Here is a 20632-nt window from a genome sequence, read left to right as displayed (position 1 = left end):
ATATAATCACATTCCCTGTCGGGCCTCATAAATCTGCATGGGCCCAATTAAATGTAGCCTTTAGCATGTCCTCACCACCTAAACAGTGTCAGGGGGACAGCTTCTATTTTCCATACAAGGTTTAATAAAACATTTGACACATTATACTTGTGTGAACAATGACAATTACACAAAACATTACTGTGTACAACACAAATGCAAACCCATGAATCTTTTGAGAAAAGAAAAATTAAGGTGGTATTCTTTCATATTTCACTAACCAAAACAACGGGTCATAAGAGTCAAACTGTACACAGAAGAACCAACACTTTACATTCAAATTACAACTTTAAAAAATATAATTTACTGTTTTGTGCAACACATTCTTTGGTAAGCGTGTTTATCTAGCTCGTGATAAAAGCAGTTCCCTAACCATAATTAATAATCAGCCTCTAATATACAGCAACACATTGAATGTTGAGTAAAACTTGAAGGGAATTGTGTCAGCAATGCTTTCAGAAATATTACAGCACCTTTTGATAACCTGTTTAGGTAATGTGTGCCTCAAAACAAAATATATAAACGTTATTATTTTAATTTTTTAATTAATTTCAAATTCAAAATAAAATGTGTCAAATATTCAAATATCTCCACATTCAAAACACCTTATGTGCAAAAGGGCATTTGGGTATCTATTATTTTTTTTACAACTTTAGTGCAAAAATATAGAAAATAACGCAAAAAAGGCAATTTTTGGTATACGCTATTTCAAGGAATAACATTTTGTAATTTTTCTTACTAATAAAAAGTACACCTTATTTTGTATAAGCTCTCCATAGAAAAGTGAAGACTGCATAGTGAAGGAAAAGCTCCTATATTGAATGTGATGTGCTATTAGTAAGACGGATAGCTGTGTTTTGACTAGTATGTAAATATCTCATTAGCAGGAGTTAATAACAGCCTTGCGCTCTCAGTTGTAAGATGAAAAATACTATATAAAAGTGCTAAATATACCTCAATCTACTGTCACTCTAAAAGAAGAAGCTGAATGGCCTATCAAAAATGTAATGCTGAAAATTAAGCAAGAGGCTAACTGTGTGTTTGGGTTTGAAATAAATATGATGGCACCCCGAGGATTTGGAAATGTTGACCACTGGAATTATTTATGCTGCTCGGCGTCCAGAGGAGACAAAAGAATAATTAGACTGGTAAGATGTGCGCACTCATCTCCACTTGCATGCCCACCAAATGTGAGATGTTCTCCGATTCCCTCTCAAAGTTGATGGTTGTTGAACTTATTTTTAGTGTCATTTGATAAGCATCCCTGCTTGCACAGAGACATCCCACTGACCCAGCCACTGGTCATTGTCTATACCGGTTCCCGTCAAAGCCGGCGCGCTTTGTCAGGTTTCGACTCGAATATCCATTTTGCATCTGAAGTACCGTATCGAAAGTGACTGGATCGTTCGAGCCTTTTTCTTCAGCTGCTGCCCCTTTCCTCCCCCACAGTGTTTCCGCTCTCACTAACATCATTTGGGATTGGCGTCATGACAGCACGCTTGAGAAATCTACAACAAATATATATATCTCCCTCTTTTCTGGGTGTGGGGCCATGTGGCCAGAAACATAATTTCTGGAAATGAACAATACTTATCCGTCCGTCGCATCCGTTACTTTGGCTTTACGTTTTGGACCTGGTGCAGCGTCACCAAGACCCTCTTTCACCAAATAACACCAGTACAGTAATAGGTCATCCAATGTCAGAAAGCATAAAGTAGACAGCCAAGTCTTCACAGGCTGCTGCTCGCTGTTGCTTTTAATTATTTTAATTAAACTTTGATATTGTGGTGGTGAGAGAACTAGTGGTCTGAGACGTGAAGAGGCCCTGGGAGGACTGGGATGGCCGATGTGGTTGAGCAGGTGAGACAGCTGGATCTCTGGATCTTAAAACTCTGAACTGATAGGCATGTTTGTGATGTGCTGTACGCCTAGACGAGCACGGAGCAGACTGCAAAAAATAAGGGGTAAAAAAAGAGAAGAAAAAACACTAAGCAGGATGTCAAGCTCTTGAGGCATCCATCCCTCAAACGTAGCCGGAGATCTCTTTAGTGACGGGGTTGACTCGCGGTGGAATAACGCTCTATTAATTTTTCTTGTCCCTAGTGCATAATGAAAGAAAGGTGTCTTCTAAAAACGAAGGGCAAAGTCGTACTGCCTCCAAAACCTCAGGGCGTCCTGTCTACAATTTGTCATGCGTGTGCACTTCTCAGTGTTAAAATGACAAGATCTGCAGTCAAAGGGCTCCCGCCAGGCATTGGATGGTGGAGAATTGGAGAGGCTTCGTGACGAGACGTTGCCAGGAGGCTGCGGACTTCTGCACTTGTGAGCCCCGTTGGGATTCGCTCTCCTTCCATGCCAACGGCAAACTGCCTCTCTCTCTCCCGCTTTTTAGATAGCTTCCGTCTGTGTCCATGAAATTAGGTTTTCCACAGAAGGCACAATATGGTCAGAATATGTTAAGCCTTTGGTGCACACAAAAAGCTAACCGAATACGAATGGCATGCTTTGTGCCGCATTGAATTTCTGGGCATTTTTAGCGCTTGCAAAGTTTAAAAAGACAAGTTTGAAAATACACAGTTCTGTCCCTACCATGATTATCTAGAAATATTCAAATATTCGTTCATGAAACAGTTTCAGAGTGTAGATCCACTGTCTGGGAGAAGGGTCTCTGAGCATATAGAAGAAACACAGAGGATACAGGGTTTTTTGGATAAAATATCTTACAAAAGGAGATTTCTCTCCATCGACCACCATGGATACTTGTACAGGAAAGCTGGTCATTTTTTGTTCTTCTAATGATTTGGCACTCTGTTGAAATTCATACACCGTCCCTGAAAAAAGAAAAAGCAGATAGTGTTAAATTTTTATGAAGAAACTAAATCAATTTGTAATTCAAATAATTTGTATGTTTTTCACAATTAAATGTATAACTGTGTATAGCATTTCATGTTTAATACTTAATAAATACAAATAGATTTAAAAAAGTGATCAACGTAATTTCTATGTCTTCATTTTTATTCTTGTATTTGCATTGCTCACAATTTCCTGTATTTAAAATGCGTGTATGATTAATTTTTCTTAAATAAGTCTGTCTTTTAATAGCTGAATTTGAGTCAAAAGAAATTTATATTTTGCTAAATACAAGTATATATGTTTTTCACTATGAAATACAGCTACACCATTCTGATAAAATTCAAGAAGTCCAGTCAATAATTTTGGCAAGAACAGGAAAAGTCATTTACATAGAAATCTCCATACAGTATGTAAAATTATAAAATGAATACAATAATATGCAATCAGAAAATCTAAGAGGCTCTGCAGTCGGTCAACACGAGAAGCTGAAAGCATAATGCACCTTCCTTCCCTCTGCCTCTTCTCTGCACATACCAACACAACAACATCTCTATTCACCCCCCCATAGCGACCGGCCTCCAGCCCAGGGGGGGGTCCTGTCCTGCACTGTGTCTACCAGACCCCGGGCCAGGCAGCTGTCTGAGCCTGTCGCCCCGCTAGGATGCCGGGCTTGGAGGCCAACAGCGGGCGCAGTGGCACCAAGAGGGAGCTCTAGCACAGATAATACTCGCTAGCCAAAAAGCCCCCAAACCTGCCACATTCAACTCTACACATCTCTCTCCATCTCTCTCTCCACAGTCCCCATCTCTCTCCATCTCTCTCTCTCCACATCTCTCCATCTCTCTCTCTCCACATCTCTCCTCTGGTTTGTGGGAGAGGGTTAGCTCCATGCCTGCCTGATAAGCCCCTCGATGTGGACCCTCTGCAACTAATCTCACACAGTCAACAAATAAGGCACATCAGATGCTGTTTTGGCCGTGACCAACAGAGCGGCTAAGTTCACTGGATTTTCATGGTTTAAGGCTTGGAAAGGGAGACGTTTGTAAAAGCTGGTCTCACTTCAGCACAGAATGCTGGGTAGTGAGGCTAAGCAGGTGCAGCACAATACGGTCAAACCCGTTCCAGTTCCCCTGCTCCCCCACGAGAACCCAACTTGGCAGAGTGTTCTGAGTTGTAACTGGGCCATGTTGCACTGTGGCAGAGAGAGAGACTGCCCACCTGTGCCACGTGGCGGGCTGAACAATAGTTTGAATATGTCAGCACGGGGTGTCGGGGAGATGTCACCCGACTGATGGACGGATGGGTGGATGACTTGGGATGTACGGGTGGATGACTAAGGTGTAGAGATGGAGAGGTGAAGGGACAAGGTGTGTGTTTTTCTTCTTCTCAGTCAGAGAGAGGAGCAGATCCAAAGCTGATGATTAATAGACTCCATTAAAATCACTCCATTAGGTTTGGATTAAAATAAATTTGAATATATTGAAGAGCAAAGTTGCTAATGATGTCAAACAAAACTTCTGGTGCAATATATGCAAGTATCTTTTGTTAGGCGTAATAGTTTATCTAAGATGTTAATACGATATTAAAACAAGTGTAAATGTAACACAGAAATGAAATCAGTTACAAACTCTCCAACAGTGAGAGGAGTGAGAGTATGACTGTAACGCAACATGTTTAACACTGGTAGGTATGCTGTAGGGTAACACTGGTAGGTATGCTGTAGGGTAACACTGGTAGGTATGCTGTAGGGTAACACTGGTAGGTATGCTGTAGGGTAACACTGGTAGGAATGCTGTAGGGTAACACTGGTAGGTATAATGTAGGGTAAAGGCCGATATATGCTTCTGCGTTTTTCGAAAAACAGACACATGGGAACTCCCTCGTCTCCGTGGAACGCCCTCTACAACCTCTCCGTCAGCCCTCGGAGAGCCTCGGACAGCTTGACGTGCACCGCCTGAATTTTCTAACTGTCCGTCGTAGCTACAGAGAGCTACGGAGAGCTACAGCGACCCCCTTGGCTGTGATTGGTCAGTATTAAGTACCGCTTGCGTCAGAGGCGGGGGCGGGGTTGCCGTGATAGCAGGACGAACAGAATCCTTTGACCGCCATTGCTTGTAAAGTTTTTATAATATATATTTTAGCTAAACAGTACATGTAAATCAGCATCTGAATTAACGAGAAATGGGCAGTGTAGTTGCTGAAAATGTGCATATTTTATTGATGAAACGGCTCATTTGTAAATTTGCTCCGACTACTCGGTAACCTACGTAAATAAACAATCGACTACATCTTACAAAAAAACGTTGCGCCACCTACTCTTCTGGCGCTGAATTGTTTTCATCACCCACAGCCTACGGAGAACCATAAACGCAGTCTATCCGTCCGTATCCGTGCGTATCCGTGCGCCCGCCCATCCGTAAACGGAGACGCAGAAGTATATTTCGGCCTTAACACTGGTAGGTATGCTGTAGGGTAACACTGGTAGGTATGCTGTAGTGTAACACTGGTAGGTATGCTGTAGGGTAACACTGGTAGGTATGATGTAGGGTAACACTGGTAGGAATGCTGTAGTGTAACACTGGTAGGTATGCTGTAGGGTAACACTGGTAGGAATGCTGTAGGGTAACACTGGTAGGTTTGCTGTAGTGTAACACTGGTAGGTATGCTGTAGGGTAACACTGGTAGGTATGATGTAGGGTAACACTGGTAGGAATGCTGTAGGGTAACACTGGTATGTATGATGTAGGGTAACACTGGTAGGTATGATGTAGGGTAACACTGGTAGGTATGCTGTAAGGTAACACAATTTCACATACAATGTACATATATACTATGTACAAACTATGAAGTTGGTTTTGGCATCAGTTCAGTCAAACCTCACGATTTCTGCTGATCCGTTTGTTTGACCATTGAGACGTAGCTTGCAGAGCTAACGCCATGTTGTTGGCTTTTCGTCTCAGTCTTTGCTCCTCAGCGTTGACTGGAGCAGACAGAGGTCCACAGTTGTCCTGAGACATGTTTGTGTCTCTGCTTGGATGGCTTGTACTCGGGCAAGGCTCCAGAAGAGGAGTCTGTGTGTGATCCTCTTAAAGGGAGAGAGAGAGAGAGAGAGAGAGAGAGAGAGAGAGAGAGAGAGAGAGAGAGAGAGAGTGTGATCCTCTCTTCTCTCTCTGAACAGCTTGATCCCCCCGGAGCCGTCTTGCACCGTCTCGTTTCTCCACAAGTGAGATCCAGGACGCGGGGGCCGAGGGGGGCCGAGGGGGGCCGAGGGGGGTGGACACCGACCGGCAACATTTTAGAGTTCTTCTCCGCTTCCACAAAACAAAACTTTTCTTGAAAAAATAAACATTTAACTCAAAATACCAAATATTTGTTTGGTATGACATTTGAGAAAGTAATTAACATTACTTTTCATGTTGACCTCATCAAAATACTAGAAAATCGACTGAGATGGCATGAAAAGAATGTTAAATTCAGGCATCCATTTCACCTTTACTCTCATATTAAATCAACAATTCTCTTTCCAAATGACTAAAAAATTATTTCTTGCAGCATAAAGCTTCATTGTAACCCAGACTCTCAAGAGGGGGACTCAGTCATGCACATTGCTCTATGGAGTCTCTGACACGAGACATGTGTTCTGCTTTACTCCCTGTCCCCTCCCTGTCCCATGTGTTCTGCTTTACTCGCTGTCCCCTCTCCCTGTCCCATGTGTTCTGCTTTACTCCCTGTCCCCTCCCTGTCCCATGTGTTCTGCTTTACTCCCTGTCCCCTCTCCCTGTCCCATGTGTTCTGCTTTACTCCCTGTCCCCTCTCCCTGTCCCATGTGTTCTGCTTTACTCCCTGTCCCCTCTCCCTGTCCCATGTGTTCTACTTTACTCCCTGTCCCCTCCCTGTCCCATGTGTTCTGCTTTACTCCCTGTCCCCTCCCTGTCCCATGTGTTCTGCTTTACTCCCTGTCCCCTCCCTGTCCCATGTGTTCTGCCTCTCCTCTGCCTGCATATTGAACGTGCAAAAAAACGTCCAGAATGAGGCGAGAAGCCCAGCTGCAAAGGGAGGCGATGAGTGCCAGAGTGTGAGCAATCTCCATCCTGGAGGCAGGCCCTCCTCTCACAGCCCCTTGTCCATGCACTCGCACGCTGCCCACATAGCACTGCCATCTGGCCTGCTGGGGAAGCATCCTGGGCAGAGCCAACAACATGATAGGCGCTGACAACTTGAGTTTTTCATTGTATTGTTAAGAGACAGATACAACTCAGTACAAGTGCAAGGTACATGGAAGAGAGTGTCTATGATGATATCATATAACCCAAACCCTACATGGAAAGAGAGTGTCTTGTCTTCCCAGATATCTGGAAAATGATGTCATATGACATACAAGGCCATCAGAGGTGATATTCAAACTGATTTGCTTAATAAATAATACAGCCTCCCATGTGAAGTTTCCAGTTGTAAAATATAGTTCCTACTCCTGGGAAACACTACTTCTGTAAAACATTAAGACTTGATTAAGAAATCAGATCCAAAGTTCTTCTGTGTAAATAAATTGCCATATGATTGGAAATCACGAAGTCAAGACCTCCTGATTGACCCAGGAAATGGAGAGAGCAAGGTAAGGTTTTTTCCATCTACAGCCGCCAGTAAAAATGTTACCGCTGGCAGGCAGTGACATACTTTGTACAGATTGTTTATCATTAACTCACATTTCTTTTGTGACAAGGGAACATTTTTACTGCGAAAGTCAGTGTACTCCAACTGACCAGTTAGTCCCATAAATCAAACGTAGTCTGTTGGAGAGCCTGTAATAGACTGCTGCTTGGTGTTGTAATCCTGTTCCCTTGGTGATCTACCACACACCCTGTCCCTTTGGATGCAAGCATCTAAATACAAAATGTAAATGTATGTTGGAGGTTAAATGAAGGCCAAAGTCTCCTCAAAGCATTTGACAGCTATTGACAGAGCACTTTCTGTCCACAGTAAAATAAAGAGCGAAAAAAGAAATAGTGGAAACACAAACTTCCAGTGCATTGGATCTCTTGGTTGGAACTGTAATTCTGAGAGCAGCATAGCAAACAAGAGGCATCCAGTATGGGTGTTAGTATGGGATGCAGGCTAGGTATTATTGGATAACTGATCTTATGGGGTCTTGGCAACTGTTTCATTATTTGGCAAGAGTTCATCTTTGCACATCCCTCAGTCCATCTAAATATTGCTTTAAGAGGGCTTGGGGATTACTTAATTCAGAATGGTTAAATCAAGACATTAATCACAAAAGTAGGTCAACACATTAATGACCAAGGTTAGTCTAAATATGTCCTAATATGCTCAGCCCTGTGATGCTGGAATAGCATGCTGACTATTACACTGAGGTCAAACACACACCGGGACGCTCTCTCCAGTGGAAGCTCTCGCACCTCATCACACCAACAGGAGAGGAAAACTACCAACAATTACACCCCCGGATCCAGATGAGCACAAGGTTACATTCAAGTCCTCCTCCTCCTGTCCCCCCTTTGGTAAAAGCCTAACCCTAACCCTCTCCTCTCCAACAAGTTGGGGATCCCTCTACCGCAGCTGCTTCCTGCCCCGTCACTGCACTGGGCCCTCGCAGCTGCTACCTGCCCCGTCACTCTCTCCTCCCTGGTTTTGTCAGAGTAAGTGCACATCACTGGCAGCTCAGAGCTCTGGGCACCATCCCCCTGGTTGTTCCTGAGAAATGCCAGTCGTTCTGGCGTTGGCTGGGGCCCTCGCAGACGGCATAGGAAGGCACAGATGGCACTAATGGATGAGCGGAATCCAACCGAGGGAGCGGGCCCAGCCACACCAGAGCCGTTCAAATAGCTGCAGTGGCTCCGGCATGAAGAATTCAGAAGGATAAAATAATCATAAGAGGGAAAGAGAAAGGGTGGAGGGCTTTGGAGGCATGCCAACAGGATCAGATGGTAATAGATTGTTCTTGGTTAGAGACCTACTGGAGTGTGTGTGTGTGTGTGTGTGTGTGTGTGTGTGTAAGAGGCCTCGTGTCTAAATCACATACAACAAGGCATTTGTTCCTGCATCTTCCAGTTGTCAGGATTGTGCGTACATTAGGGACTGATGATGTCATTGTTACAGTATGCAAAGGGTTGTGATATACACCTTAATATAATCTAAACAGTTGGGATATACATGTTAATATTATCTAATAAAATGCAGAAAATGAATCCTTTTGACCTTGTTGTACCACAAAATGATGCGGGATGAAGAATGAGGAATTTTTCCACAATGAGGAGAAAATGTGTATGTGTAATGTGTGTGTGTGTAATTTACATTTAGTCATTTAGCAGACGCTCTTATCCAGAGCGACTTACAGTAAGTACAAGGACATTCCCCCGAGGCAAGTAGGGTGAAGTGCCTTGCCGGAGGACACAACGTAATTTGGCACGGCCGGAAATTGAACCGGCAACCTTCTGATTAATAGCCCGACTCCCTAACCGCTCAGCCATCTGACCCCCCCTTATAGGTGCATGTGTGTAATGTGTGTCTGCAGTGTGTGCATATGTGTAATTTGTGTGTGCGTGTAATGTGTTTGTTTGTAATGTGTGTGTGCTAGTCCCCCCCCCTCCCTCACCAGCAGGGTGCTAGATGTGGTCACATGGGATCGGCTCTGTGAAGAGGAGCAGGACATGTGACAGGGCGGCCGGTAATTGGAGGGAGCTGTCAGGACGGGCGCGGAGCGTGTGTGTGTGAGGGGCGGCCGTTTGGACACGGCGGGGAGCACGAGCCAGGGCGCCTGCCCTCCCACAGGGTGGCCGTATTACCACCTCGATGAGGCTAACGCAGGAAGAACAGCCACTGGAACACAGCCCAACCCTGGCTGATCATCCTGGAGACACAGCCCAACCCTGGCTACTCAGCCTGGAGACACAGCCCAACCCTGGCTGATCATCCTGGAGACACAGCCCAACCCTGGCTACAGCCCAACCCTGGCTGATCATCCTGGAACAAAGCCCAACCCTGGCTGATCATCCTGGAACACAGCCCAACCCTGGCTGATCATCCTGGAGACACAGCCCAACCCTGGCTGATCATCCTGGAGACACAGCCCAACCCTGGCTGATCATCCTGGAGACACAGCCCAACCCTGGCTGATCATCCTGGAGACAGAGAGCAGCACTTCTAGAACCTGGTTGAAATGACACGCGGGATCTCTGGACTGCCATGTCTCCCCACAGTTATTTTGGATACATAATTGTATTTAATTGCAAGCAAAATTTATGAATATTCATATTTTCCTTTACTCAATGATTAGGGGAATGGTTTTCAATTTTCTGAATTATAAATATGAACACCTCAAACTATCAGAGCTACTGTAAAGTTCTTAATGTGCAATTAGCATGATATAGATCTAATTTGTAGTTAACAGTTAATCAACAAATTATTCAAAATGCAGATTTGTCTGTTAATGATGTGCCAACATAGATTGCCAGAAACGTGCAACGTTTGTTGTACAGTTGACATGATTAACTACAATTAGAAAGGTAAAACAAAAGAAGTAATGTGTAATTATGAGTAATCAAAGCTTCAAGGGGAATAACCTCGACATTCTCTCCTCTGACTATCTGTCATAAATGATATCATATCTAAACTGGATAAAGCTACTGAGAAAAGCACATAGAAATGCATTTCCTACAAACTAACTAAAATGTCTCAAACCTTATATCATAACCACACCTAACATCAAATGTACAACGTCTTTCCTACAGCACTGCCTGATAACCCTTACTGGAACAGGGATGAAACAGTAACTGCAACTAAGGTTCTGCTTATGTAGCAAAAGCGTTTTTGATTCACATTCAAGATGACACACTCTTAATTTACCATCTCAGTCTGTCTTCATGTTCAAATGTAGTCAAATGTTAAAGCAAAATTTAAATCTGATATTTCACCACAGAAAAGCTGTTATTTATGCAAGGCTGTAAAGTAGAAGGGTATAAATATGAGCACGCAGAACACCCTGCTATGTTTGGAGGGAAGTCTTGGTAATAAAACATCTTGTTACGTCCACTGAGGAAAATATGCTTATCATGCTGCATGTTAATATAAGCAGTAAATAACAAGATGGTGGCGCTGTGATGTTCAGCAGGAGTAGAGCAGGGATGCTCTGCAGCAGGGTTAATGTGACCTGCGCAACACAGACAGCTTGCATCAGAGGACAGACAAGCGCTCACACACATATGGCAACTGTTATGCTACTGGTCAGGCAACTGTTGTGCTATTGGTCAGGCAACTGTTACGCTCCTGGTCAGGCAACTTGCCAACTGATATCCATAGATAATGACAACAACCTTTCCTTAGAGCCTTTGGTCTACGGAGACATTTCTGAAACCTCCAGCAGCGCAGAGACACACTCATGGGGGCCTGCAACCAGAATCTATAGAAACACTGACCTCAGAAACACTGACCTCAGAAACACTGACCTCAGAAATGGGTGGTCCAATAAAATCAGCACCCTTCTTCTCTTTACAATGATTCAAAGATCAGTGCAGACTAAGTATCTCACACCATCTTCCAGCAGTCCTTACTGACATGTCCACACCTCAAACATGCTTTTCTAGAGGCTCAGCACCTTTTGGTGAGAGAACCTTGGTCTCCACCTCCACCTTCACTACTGTTGAGGAACCGATGACTGGGTGTCAGGGGGGCGCTGAGGGTGTGATCACATAGGCCTGAACACCCCACCCTCCTCAGCATCTGCTGAGCTTAAAGAGGAGACAGGGACAGCCAGGCTTCTACATGCAGACAGTGGAGAACAGGGAGAGGGGGACCAGGGAGAGGAGTAGAGAGGAGAACAAGCGAGAGGAGGAGAGAGAACCAGGGGGAGGAGTAGAGAGGAGGACCAGGGAGAGGAGGAGAGAGAACCAGGGGGAGGAGGAAAGAGGACCAGGGGGAGGAGTATAGAGGAGGACCAGGGAGAGGAGGAAAGAGGACCAGGGAGAGGAGTGGAGAGGAGGACCACGGAGAGGAGGAGATAGGAGGACCACGGACAGCCAGCCTCTTTCATCACCTACGTACAGAAAGCAGCTATGACCTCAAGTGAACTCTCTTTGACCTTGGAGTCAGGGGGGCGAGGACACACTTCACAGCAGAACATACTAAACGACCCGGGGCCTGATTATGAAATTAACTTATTTGGCAGGTCAGCCTTTTTCAAGATGGCCGCGAGTGGCAGAGTGGGAAGGCGGTGTTGCTTCTCTGTCTTGACTGATGGAAAGAGAAATATCTTAGGCTGTTTGTTTGGAGAGGGGGTGTGAACTGCATGGAAGTCCATCAAATCAATTTGGGTTTCACACAGAGAGACGAGCTTGGCCTAGACTGAAGGACCTGGCCGGGTTGCTGGCGATGTGAGTCAAAGCTTGGCTGCAGCTAACACTCAGGAGTAGTGAGATGGAACCTAGAATACTCAGGAGTAGTGAGATGGAACATCTATTTAATTGGTTATGCATTATTATTATTGGTTATTTTGTGGTTATGCATTTCGGTATATTGGGTATTTTGTCCAAAACTGCTGATTGACACACTTTATAACTCCCTGGTTGGTCCATGCTCTCACAACACAAAACCATTTCACTGTAAATGAGGGAGGCTTTCTGTAGAAGGAAGAGGGACCTCGAAGAGCAGCAGACACACTGTCAAGAAAAAGGAGGAAACGCCACGATGGCGTGAAACGTCTTTCACGCCATCTTTCTCACACTCTTTCCGTCTCTTTCAACGCATCTACTGTAGCAAACTGGCTTATTTTGTGTGTTTAGGAACTGTTTTTATCTCCCAGGGTTTGGGGTAGTTGTGTGTCTATATCTCTCAGGGTCTCCTTTCTAGCTCCCTCCCTCCCCCCCCTCCCCCTCTCCCCCTCTCTCCCTCTCCCCCGTCTTTGCCTTTCACACTCGCTCCATCTCTCTTTGTTCATGTTGAGGCGCACGGCCGTGCGGCGCTTCTGACAGTGGTCCTAATGAAGACGTAAAACTGTGGGCAGCAGGTTTCTGAAGGTTACACTGTCTATACTGGAGGAAGTGAGAAAGAATGAAGTCACTGATGGCATGTGACGTTTCCTCTGAAGATGATGCAAACCACTGCTAATGAAGGCTGGGCCGCACAGACCGCGAGGAGGCAGGGGACAGGGGAAGTGTGTGAGTGCCAGGTTTGGCTGTGGCTGTGTGTGTGTGTATGTCATGGTGTGTGTACTTGTGTGTGGCTATGTGTGTGTGCCTCTCCTCCATCAGTACGGCTGCATGTCAGTTGAAGTACCAGGGTGTAATATTACAGTCAATTAAATGGACAGGGGGCTGAGACACCTCCCTGGCACAGCACCATCCTGACCACGACTCCCCTATTGAAGTCATTAACGATGGAACATGCTGTAATGTGCGACATTCTTTTAAAGAACAGTATAGTCACAGTATAAGATTTCCCAAAAATACGCAATTTATACACCATTAATATGAAATGTCCTGTCATGACCATGGGTTCTTTGTCTGCATCCACGAGTGAGCTTCTTGAGCGAGCGAGCGAGCGAGAGAGAGAGAGAGAGAGCGAGAGAGAGAGAGAGAGAGAGAGAGAGAGAGAGAGAGAGAGAGAGAGAGAGAGAGAGAGAGAGAGAGAGAGAGAGAGAGAGAGAGAGAGAGAGAGAGAGAGAGAGAGAGAGAAAGAAACAGACAAACAGACAGACAGACAGACAGACAGAGGAAGGGACATATAAAGGAGACCCTGAGAGATAGAAACACAACTAACCCAAACCCAGACCCTAGGAGATAGAAACAATTCATTGATACCCTAAATAAGCCCGTTTGCTACAGTAGGGACGCATTGAAAGAGACGGAAAGAGTGTGAGAAAGATGGCGTGAAAGAGTGAACAGGTCTCAGAGTAGGAGATACAGGAGAGCTTGTCCCCAGCCAGGACATCTGAGGTGTTAACAGGGAGACATAATCTGCATCTGTGCTCACAAAGACTGGGATTGAAGGATGCTTAACATGAGCACTGAGCTTCATGAGCACTGAGCCTCATGAAGACACAGATAAATAGACAGAAGGGCCACACACAGCAGGGGAAGTTAGAAATATACTTGTTGGTGGCATTTCCTGTATAATCTCTCTCCACCATGTTCATTTGAATGTTTTTTCTTCAGTGGGGGCTGCATGTTTGGGCATGGAAACTTTGATAGGTGCCATTTTGCTTCAACAATTTAAACCCATTAGATTACTGATACATCAATTCTATCTGCATCATCATTACTCAGCATACTTTAAAGGAGACAGGCTATCAACTGTAAAAGATCACACTGTCATTAAGGTTAATAGGCTGGCTTATAAACTATCATCATTAGCATGAGAAACATCATTCATGATGATTAATTACATAATGTATGCTTAAAAAGATAAATGCAATGCAATTTAGCTAAATACATCTTGCTGCATATTGTAAAGCACACAATGACTTATGTACAAAGGAAATATAGATAAAAAAGCAGAGCGATCCTGAAAGGATTCAACAGTTTGGGTTAGTTCCTGCCAAGTAGTCCTATCTGCATCTTTCCTTTCAATCAATAATGAACCACCACTTGTAATGTCATCATGACCCACTCAGCACACCAGATGAAGCACATCGTCCAACATAGAGTTTAAATAACTAGAAAATCAAGTAGTAACAAAAATAAAATTAAAAATAACAAACAAACAAAAATAAGAAGTTGTCATACCTCTGACGGGCCGGCTGTAGGAAGCTGCTTAGTCGTGCTTTAACCAGTGCAGGAATTAGTGTTGAATATAAATAAGAACAGCTTTTAATAGCTGTTGAGCTACAGTTTAAGATAAAAGAGCTCAGGAAAGGCCCTATTTGCATGACAAAGCTCATTAGCATAATCAGGCTAATTAGAAATCTGTGTGAGGCAGCGAAGGAGTTAATGACGTGCAGTCAGTAATTGGACCAGGACTGACCCTTTCACAGCCAGAGACACGATGTTCCTCTCTGCAGACCACTGCTGTACTCAGTGTGGCCTGGAGGACTTACATAACCCAGCATTGGGGGAGGGGGGGTTCTCTGTGGGGAGTTCACCGCGGAGCAGTTTAAAGAGCCTTATCAGTTGGTATACATACATAAATAAAGTGTTACAAAGTCAGAAAAAAGGTCAAACAAGGAATTTCAAAGGAATCTTTGTTAAGATGATTCTGAACAATGCCAGTGCATACAGTTATTACATGTCTAACTAGAGGGCAACGTATAAAAACCCCCAAAAATGTATTTTAACATGAAGGGTAAGCAGGGTGAAGTAAGGCTCTTTCAGTGTTTGATTTGTGTAATAATTGTACAAAATGTATATATTAGTATTAAACCAACATGTAAATAAAAATACATGCAATATTTGCACAAGGATTGTAATAAACAAAGTCACGAATACACTAGCCCTTCAAAACGTATTAGCTGATGTCAACACACCATTACATGTATATAATGTAGGGGTAATTGAATATTCACTGTGAACATATTCCCTGTGTAACAGAAATACCCGCTTCCATCTTTTTATAAATTCTAATGGAAGGGACTAGAAGAGGGCAGCATTAGAATATGTGAGTGTGCGTGTGTGCATGCCCCTTCCTGTCTGTCAGGAGGGGAGGGGGCTCACGGGCACGACAGAGCCAGCCTCTGCAAAGCTGACATTAACAATAATGTTATTTAATTAAAGCCAAGATTCCAGCCTTCCTAGCCAACAAGGAAACCCTTTTGATTGTAATCTGGGATGAAGAAACGCTGTGGTGTGCCCACATGGTGACATGGGCCTCTACACACCAGCCTCCACACACTGGTCTCTACACACCAGCCTCCACACACTGGCCTCTACACACCAGCCTCCAGCCTCTACACAGCCTCCAGCAGGACTCCATACCAGCACACCACCCTGACCCAACCCTATCCTAACCCCGGGTAAAGAGAGAGCAGGATAATCATAACACTGCACCTTGCAGAACAAAACAGTCTGTGGCAGTATTAAAGTATGTTCAAAATGGATTGATTTTGAAGAACAGTCTATACAAACAAACTTAATCCAGACTATAAAAAATTTCCTTGGAAAAGAAGCCTGAGATGGAATCTTAAAAAGCAGCTAAAATATATTAAATGTGTTGTGAGCTGATGTTTCAATCTGATAAACGGCTTATTGAGCTTGATTTCATTTGGGTTGGTATGTGGCAACAGAAGCTTCTCCAGAACGTACATGTACTGTTTCATTTTAACAAAACAATTTTCTTAAAACATTTTTTTTTAATCCTCAGTCATAAAATCCGCTCAAAGTCATGTTTGACTGGACATGAATGTATAAACAGTGTTCCTATTTAAAGCACTTATATGACAATGTATGTCCAGAACTCCTCTTTCTATCACATACAATATCTCATCAATGTCTCACTCTGACCCCCCACCTATCATTGTCCTCAACAACCCCCTCTTATGTGTGTAACACCATGATGCCCCGCCTGCCACCGGCCCGGACCAGCGCCAACATGCACTAGCACACACACACTGGTGGGTGGGGGGAGGGGAGTGTGTGTTTGTGTTACCCCTCCAATGGTAATCCCGTTACCAGCCCCAGCCCCCCCAGCACCCTGCCTGGTCATTGGGGGGTAGCTCGTGCCGATTAATGCAGCGGCCATTATCGAATTTACAACCAGCCGCACGGACATCTGCCCTACTTTTCCTGAGTTAATGTAAAAGGAACTAATCTGGTTAAGAGAGCAGGGGCCGCCTCATAAATCTGTGGCGCTCTCCGCTGCGGTTAAAGCTGTCACATCTCTTCTGGGGGGAGTGTGGCTGAACGGACCTGTCAGCCCCTAGTTACTGCCTGTTAGGGCTAACAAGGCCGTCCACTGATAGGACTAATGAGGTCCGCTGGTTTTTTGCTTCCCTGGCGAATACAACTCGCAATCGCACACACCTATTGTCTTCTCTTCTACCCTTCCTACCCCTCCCTTCTTCTCTTTTACTCCTCCCTCCTTCTCTTATACTCCTTTCTCCCTCCTTCTCTTCTACTCCTCCCTCCCTCTCTCTCCCCAACTCCTACCTCCCTCCCTCCTTCTCTCCTCTTCCTACCTTCCTCCCTCCTTCTCTTACCTCCCTCCCTCCTTCTCTCCTCCTCCTACCTCCCTCCCTCCTTCTCTCCTCCTTCTACCTCCCTCCCTCCTTCTCTCCTCCTCCTACCTCCCTCCCACCTTCTCTCATCCTACCTCCCTCCCTCCTTCTCTCCTCCTCCTACCTCCCTCCCTCCTTCTCTCCTCCTCCTACATCCCTCCCTCCTTCTCTCTTCCTCCTACCTCCCATCCCAAATGAAACTTAAACTCTGGTTACTCATACTATTCCCCTAAATGTACCATAAGAATCATTTGATGCTTGGATATACAGAACAAATTACATGGGGGGTTATTTCAGGGCAGGGATGTTGTCTTGCCAATGCACCCCCTGCTAACTCTGATTAGGAAAGTGCCACATGCATGAAACCTAACAGAGGTGCAACTGTAAAGGACTTCACTTAGTTTTGAGTGTTCTCTGAAGAACTATCCATGGTGCGGATAAGCTAGTGAGACCAGAGAGGACAGAGAGGGGGGGGGGGGGGGGGGGGGTTTGGGGTGTCAACATCCAGCTGATGGCTGATTGTTATTTGGGGGACTTAATCAACTCTGAATGTTGTCTCAGATCAGTTTCCAGAGCTTTAATATTTGTGACACTTTGGTTTAATTCCAATGACCCTGTTAATTAGAAATTTCATGCTCTCTGATCTGGGCGGTCGTTTCTAAGCTAATACTGTTTGCCAGATTGTTTACTCTCGATCCAGTCCTTTTTTTTTGTAAAATTGAGATGTGTATTTGCATCTACATGACAGTTTTATGATGGTCATTTTGGAGGCCAATATCTAACCAAAAGCATTTTTGGGATTAATCTCAAAGCACACAACCAACACTGCATGCCAACCAGAGGAGTTTCTAAGAGCCCACACTATTTACCAAGATGTTCTGGGTTCTTCGCTGGCCTTTATAGGCATTCATGAGAGGCTGTCACACTGAAGTCAATGAATGTCATTCAAGCAGTTAAGCATAATACCCTGAAAGATATGTCTTAGCTCATGCATCTCCTGACACTCAGTAAGAGTTTGGGTTAACATGAGTCAGTCCAGAACTCCCCTCCTGGCTGATGGTGACCCCGCTAGACCTACGGCACACTGATATGCCACTACATCAGCCTGTCTGCAATGAAGACCCTTGGCTCATTGTACGCAAACAGTCAAGTCTGGTCGGTAGCAGTCCTGATCCAGTCCTGAGCAGTGTCGGGGCAGGCCTGCAGGAGGCTCTGAGTATGTAGAGTCAATCTACACCCCCGGGATGCTGGCTGAGCCTGGCCAAGCCTTGCCATGCTGTCATGTCCCCTCCACACCAGAAAACCCCAAGCTAGCGCCAGCACCACACCCCTTTAACTACTCCCTCTTTCCATCATGCCCCTAATCCCTATCCTCCCCCCACTCTCCGTCTTCCAAGAAGACCGAGAATGCGTCCCGTCTGTCCCCTCTGTCCCCTCTGTCCCGTCTGTCCTGTCTGCATACCATGTTGTCTTTGTCTGGTCGGAGGTTCTGACCATATGACCACAGCTCATTACACAGCTGCCCTGAGGACTGAGGAGCTCTGTGCTAGGCTAATAAGCTATGTGTTTATCACTGCCATTGTTTTAATAGGGTTTAATGTATGCAGGGGCCAGGCTAAGTGAAATGATACGTTTTGAACAATGGCCAGAATGCTTGTGGTCGTGATGGTGTGTGTGTGTGTGTGTGAGAACGTGGTGATATATCTACCCATTGTCAGTGCTGTCAGTGCATCCAATGCTTCACATCTAATCTTTTTTATTATTAGTATATATATATATATATATATATATATTAGTATTATTAGTATATATATATATATATATATATATACTAATAATAAAAAAGATTAGATGTGAAGCATTGGATGCACTGACATATATTTATACTAATATAACTAACTAATATATATATATAATAGGGCAAAGAGGTGTCAGAACAACGTCTAAATAATATCACATTTTGTTCACCGGAACAGAAGATCAAAGCTTAAATGCCTTAACAACATAGTGGTGTCTAAAACAGATGAAATCATTTCAGATGATAACCCCCCCATACACACTAACACAAAGCATACACAAACACACACATAGATATACTGATAACAGATAAACACACACTTCCTCGTAACGATCTGAAGAGCACATTTTTATTTTATTTTTTTGTTCAGTCAGAAACTCCAGAACCGATGTGTGTTTCAGACATTTCATCTTTGTGAGACGGTGCATAGTGGTAATACTGCCCATGCATGATTCATGGCACACCTTGTTTGTACATTTTGTGGATGGCTGCCTTTGGAAAACAATACCTGCGTCTGGTGTGTGAATGTGTGTATCAGCCGACAGCAAAGACACAACCCTGCCCCCTTTCAAAAGAGCTGGAACACCAGAAGAGGGCCAGGCCTCTGCTCTCTCTTCTGCTCTCCCTCTAGCCTGCCACCTTCCCTTATACCTGCTGTCCCTAGTCACTCCTAGGCACAACTTGGCGGCAGATGTTGCAGCGCTAAGTTGGCTCTGAAGTACCTCCCTGGCTCCCCAGTCTCCCCGACAACACAGTCAAACCACATTAGATCTCTTTATTTGTGCCTGGGGCGAGTTCGGCACTGCAGCTGTGTCCACCCCCGCTCTACCTTTGGTGTTGAACGCCCTCGGGCGTAAATGTGAGACCAGAAAAAAGGAAAAAAAATTGAACTCTTTCTCCTCCCACTTCTCTCTCTGCATCTGCTGACAATCCAGAAGCCTGGGGGAAGGAGAGGCTGGGGGGAGAGGGGGGAGGAGAGGCTGGGGGGTGAGGGGGGATAGGGTTAGGGTTGGGTGTGAGAGGGGGGGAGGAGAAGATGGGGTGTGAGAGGGGGGAGGAGAGGCTGGGGGGTGAGGGGGGATAGGGTTAGGGTTGGGTGTGAGAGGGGGGGAGGAGAAGATGGGGTGTGAGAGGGGGGAGGAGAGGCTGGGGGGTGAGGTGGGAGGAGAGGCTGGGGGTGATGGGGAGGCTGGGGGAGGAGAGGCTGGGGAGTGGGAAGCCGGGTGAGGTGAGAGGGTGGATGGACAGAGGGAGGGCGGGCGGGGGAAGGGGTGCCCGGTGCTGAACAGATGTCTGTGACAACCTGCTTCCTTACACCTGTACGAGTACCAACCCAGTGGACGCTGCATCGCTGAAACATTTATTACCCAGGAGGGTTGCTGTCCGCCATCAAAGCTGCACTGCCTCTCTCTCTCTGGCCCTCACTCACTCCCCTCCTCCCTGCACTTCCTCTCCTCCCTGCACCTCCCCTCCTCCCTGTCTCTCCTTCCCTCCTCCCCTTCTCCCTGTCTCTCCCCTTCTCCCTGCACCTTCCCTCCTACCTGCTGCCTGCCTCCTCCTTGTCTCTCCTCCCCTCCTCCCTGCACCGCCCTTCCTCCCTGTCTGTCCTCCTCTCCTCCCTGTGTGTCCCATTTTTCCCTTTGCTTGTTTAAAAAAAAAAGTTGTAAAATATATTTTTTAGTTATTCAATAAACAGCAGTAATAGTTAAAAAATCTTCTTAAGAATTCAGGTTAATTAAATAGATAAATAATTTAAAATAAGGAACATCATGATAAAATCTGGTAAT

General features: G+C 45.1%; 1 protein-coding gene across 2 annotated transcripts in view; it reads right to left on the bottom strand.

The window, feature by feature from the left end:
- Positions 1–104: 104 nt before the first annotated feature.
- antxr2a (ANTXR cell adhesion molecule 2a) overlaps positions 105–20632 on the bottom strand; it is a 43523-nt gene continuing 22995 nt past the window's right edge. The window contains exons 17-18 of one of the 2 annotated variants that reach the window (XR_006955762.1): positions 2764–2870; positions 105–2442 (exon numbers count right to left, since the gene is read on the bottom strand). Coding sequence is in view for 1 of the 2 variants with exons in the window: in XM_047016636.1 (XP_046872592.1) it covers positions 2832–2870 (39 nt within the window). In the remaining variant the exon portion in view is untranslated. Of the gene's footprint in view, positions 2871–20632 lie in introns of both variants that reach the window. The other variant, XM_047016636.1, reaches the window with a different exon arrangement.

This window comes from Hypomesus transpacificus, unplaced genomic scaffold (assembly GCF_021917145.1).
Source record: "Hypomesus transpacificus isolate Combined female unplaced genomic scaffold, fHypTra1 scaffold_42, whole genome shotgun sequence".
NCBI lineage: Eukaryota > Metazoa > Chordata > Actinopteri > Osmeriformes > Osmeridae > Hypomesus > Hypomesus transpacificus.
This window is presented reverse-complemented; position numbering and strand designations above follow the sequence as displayed.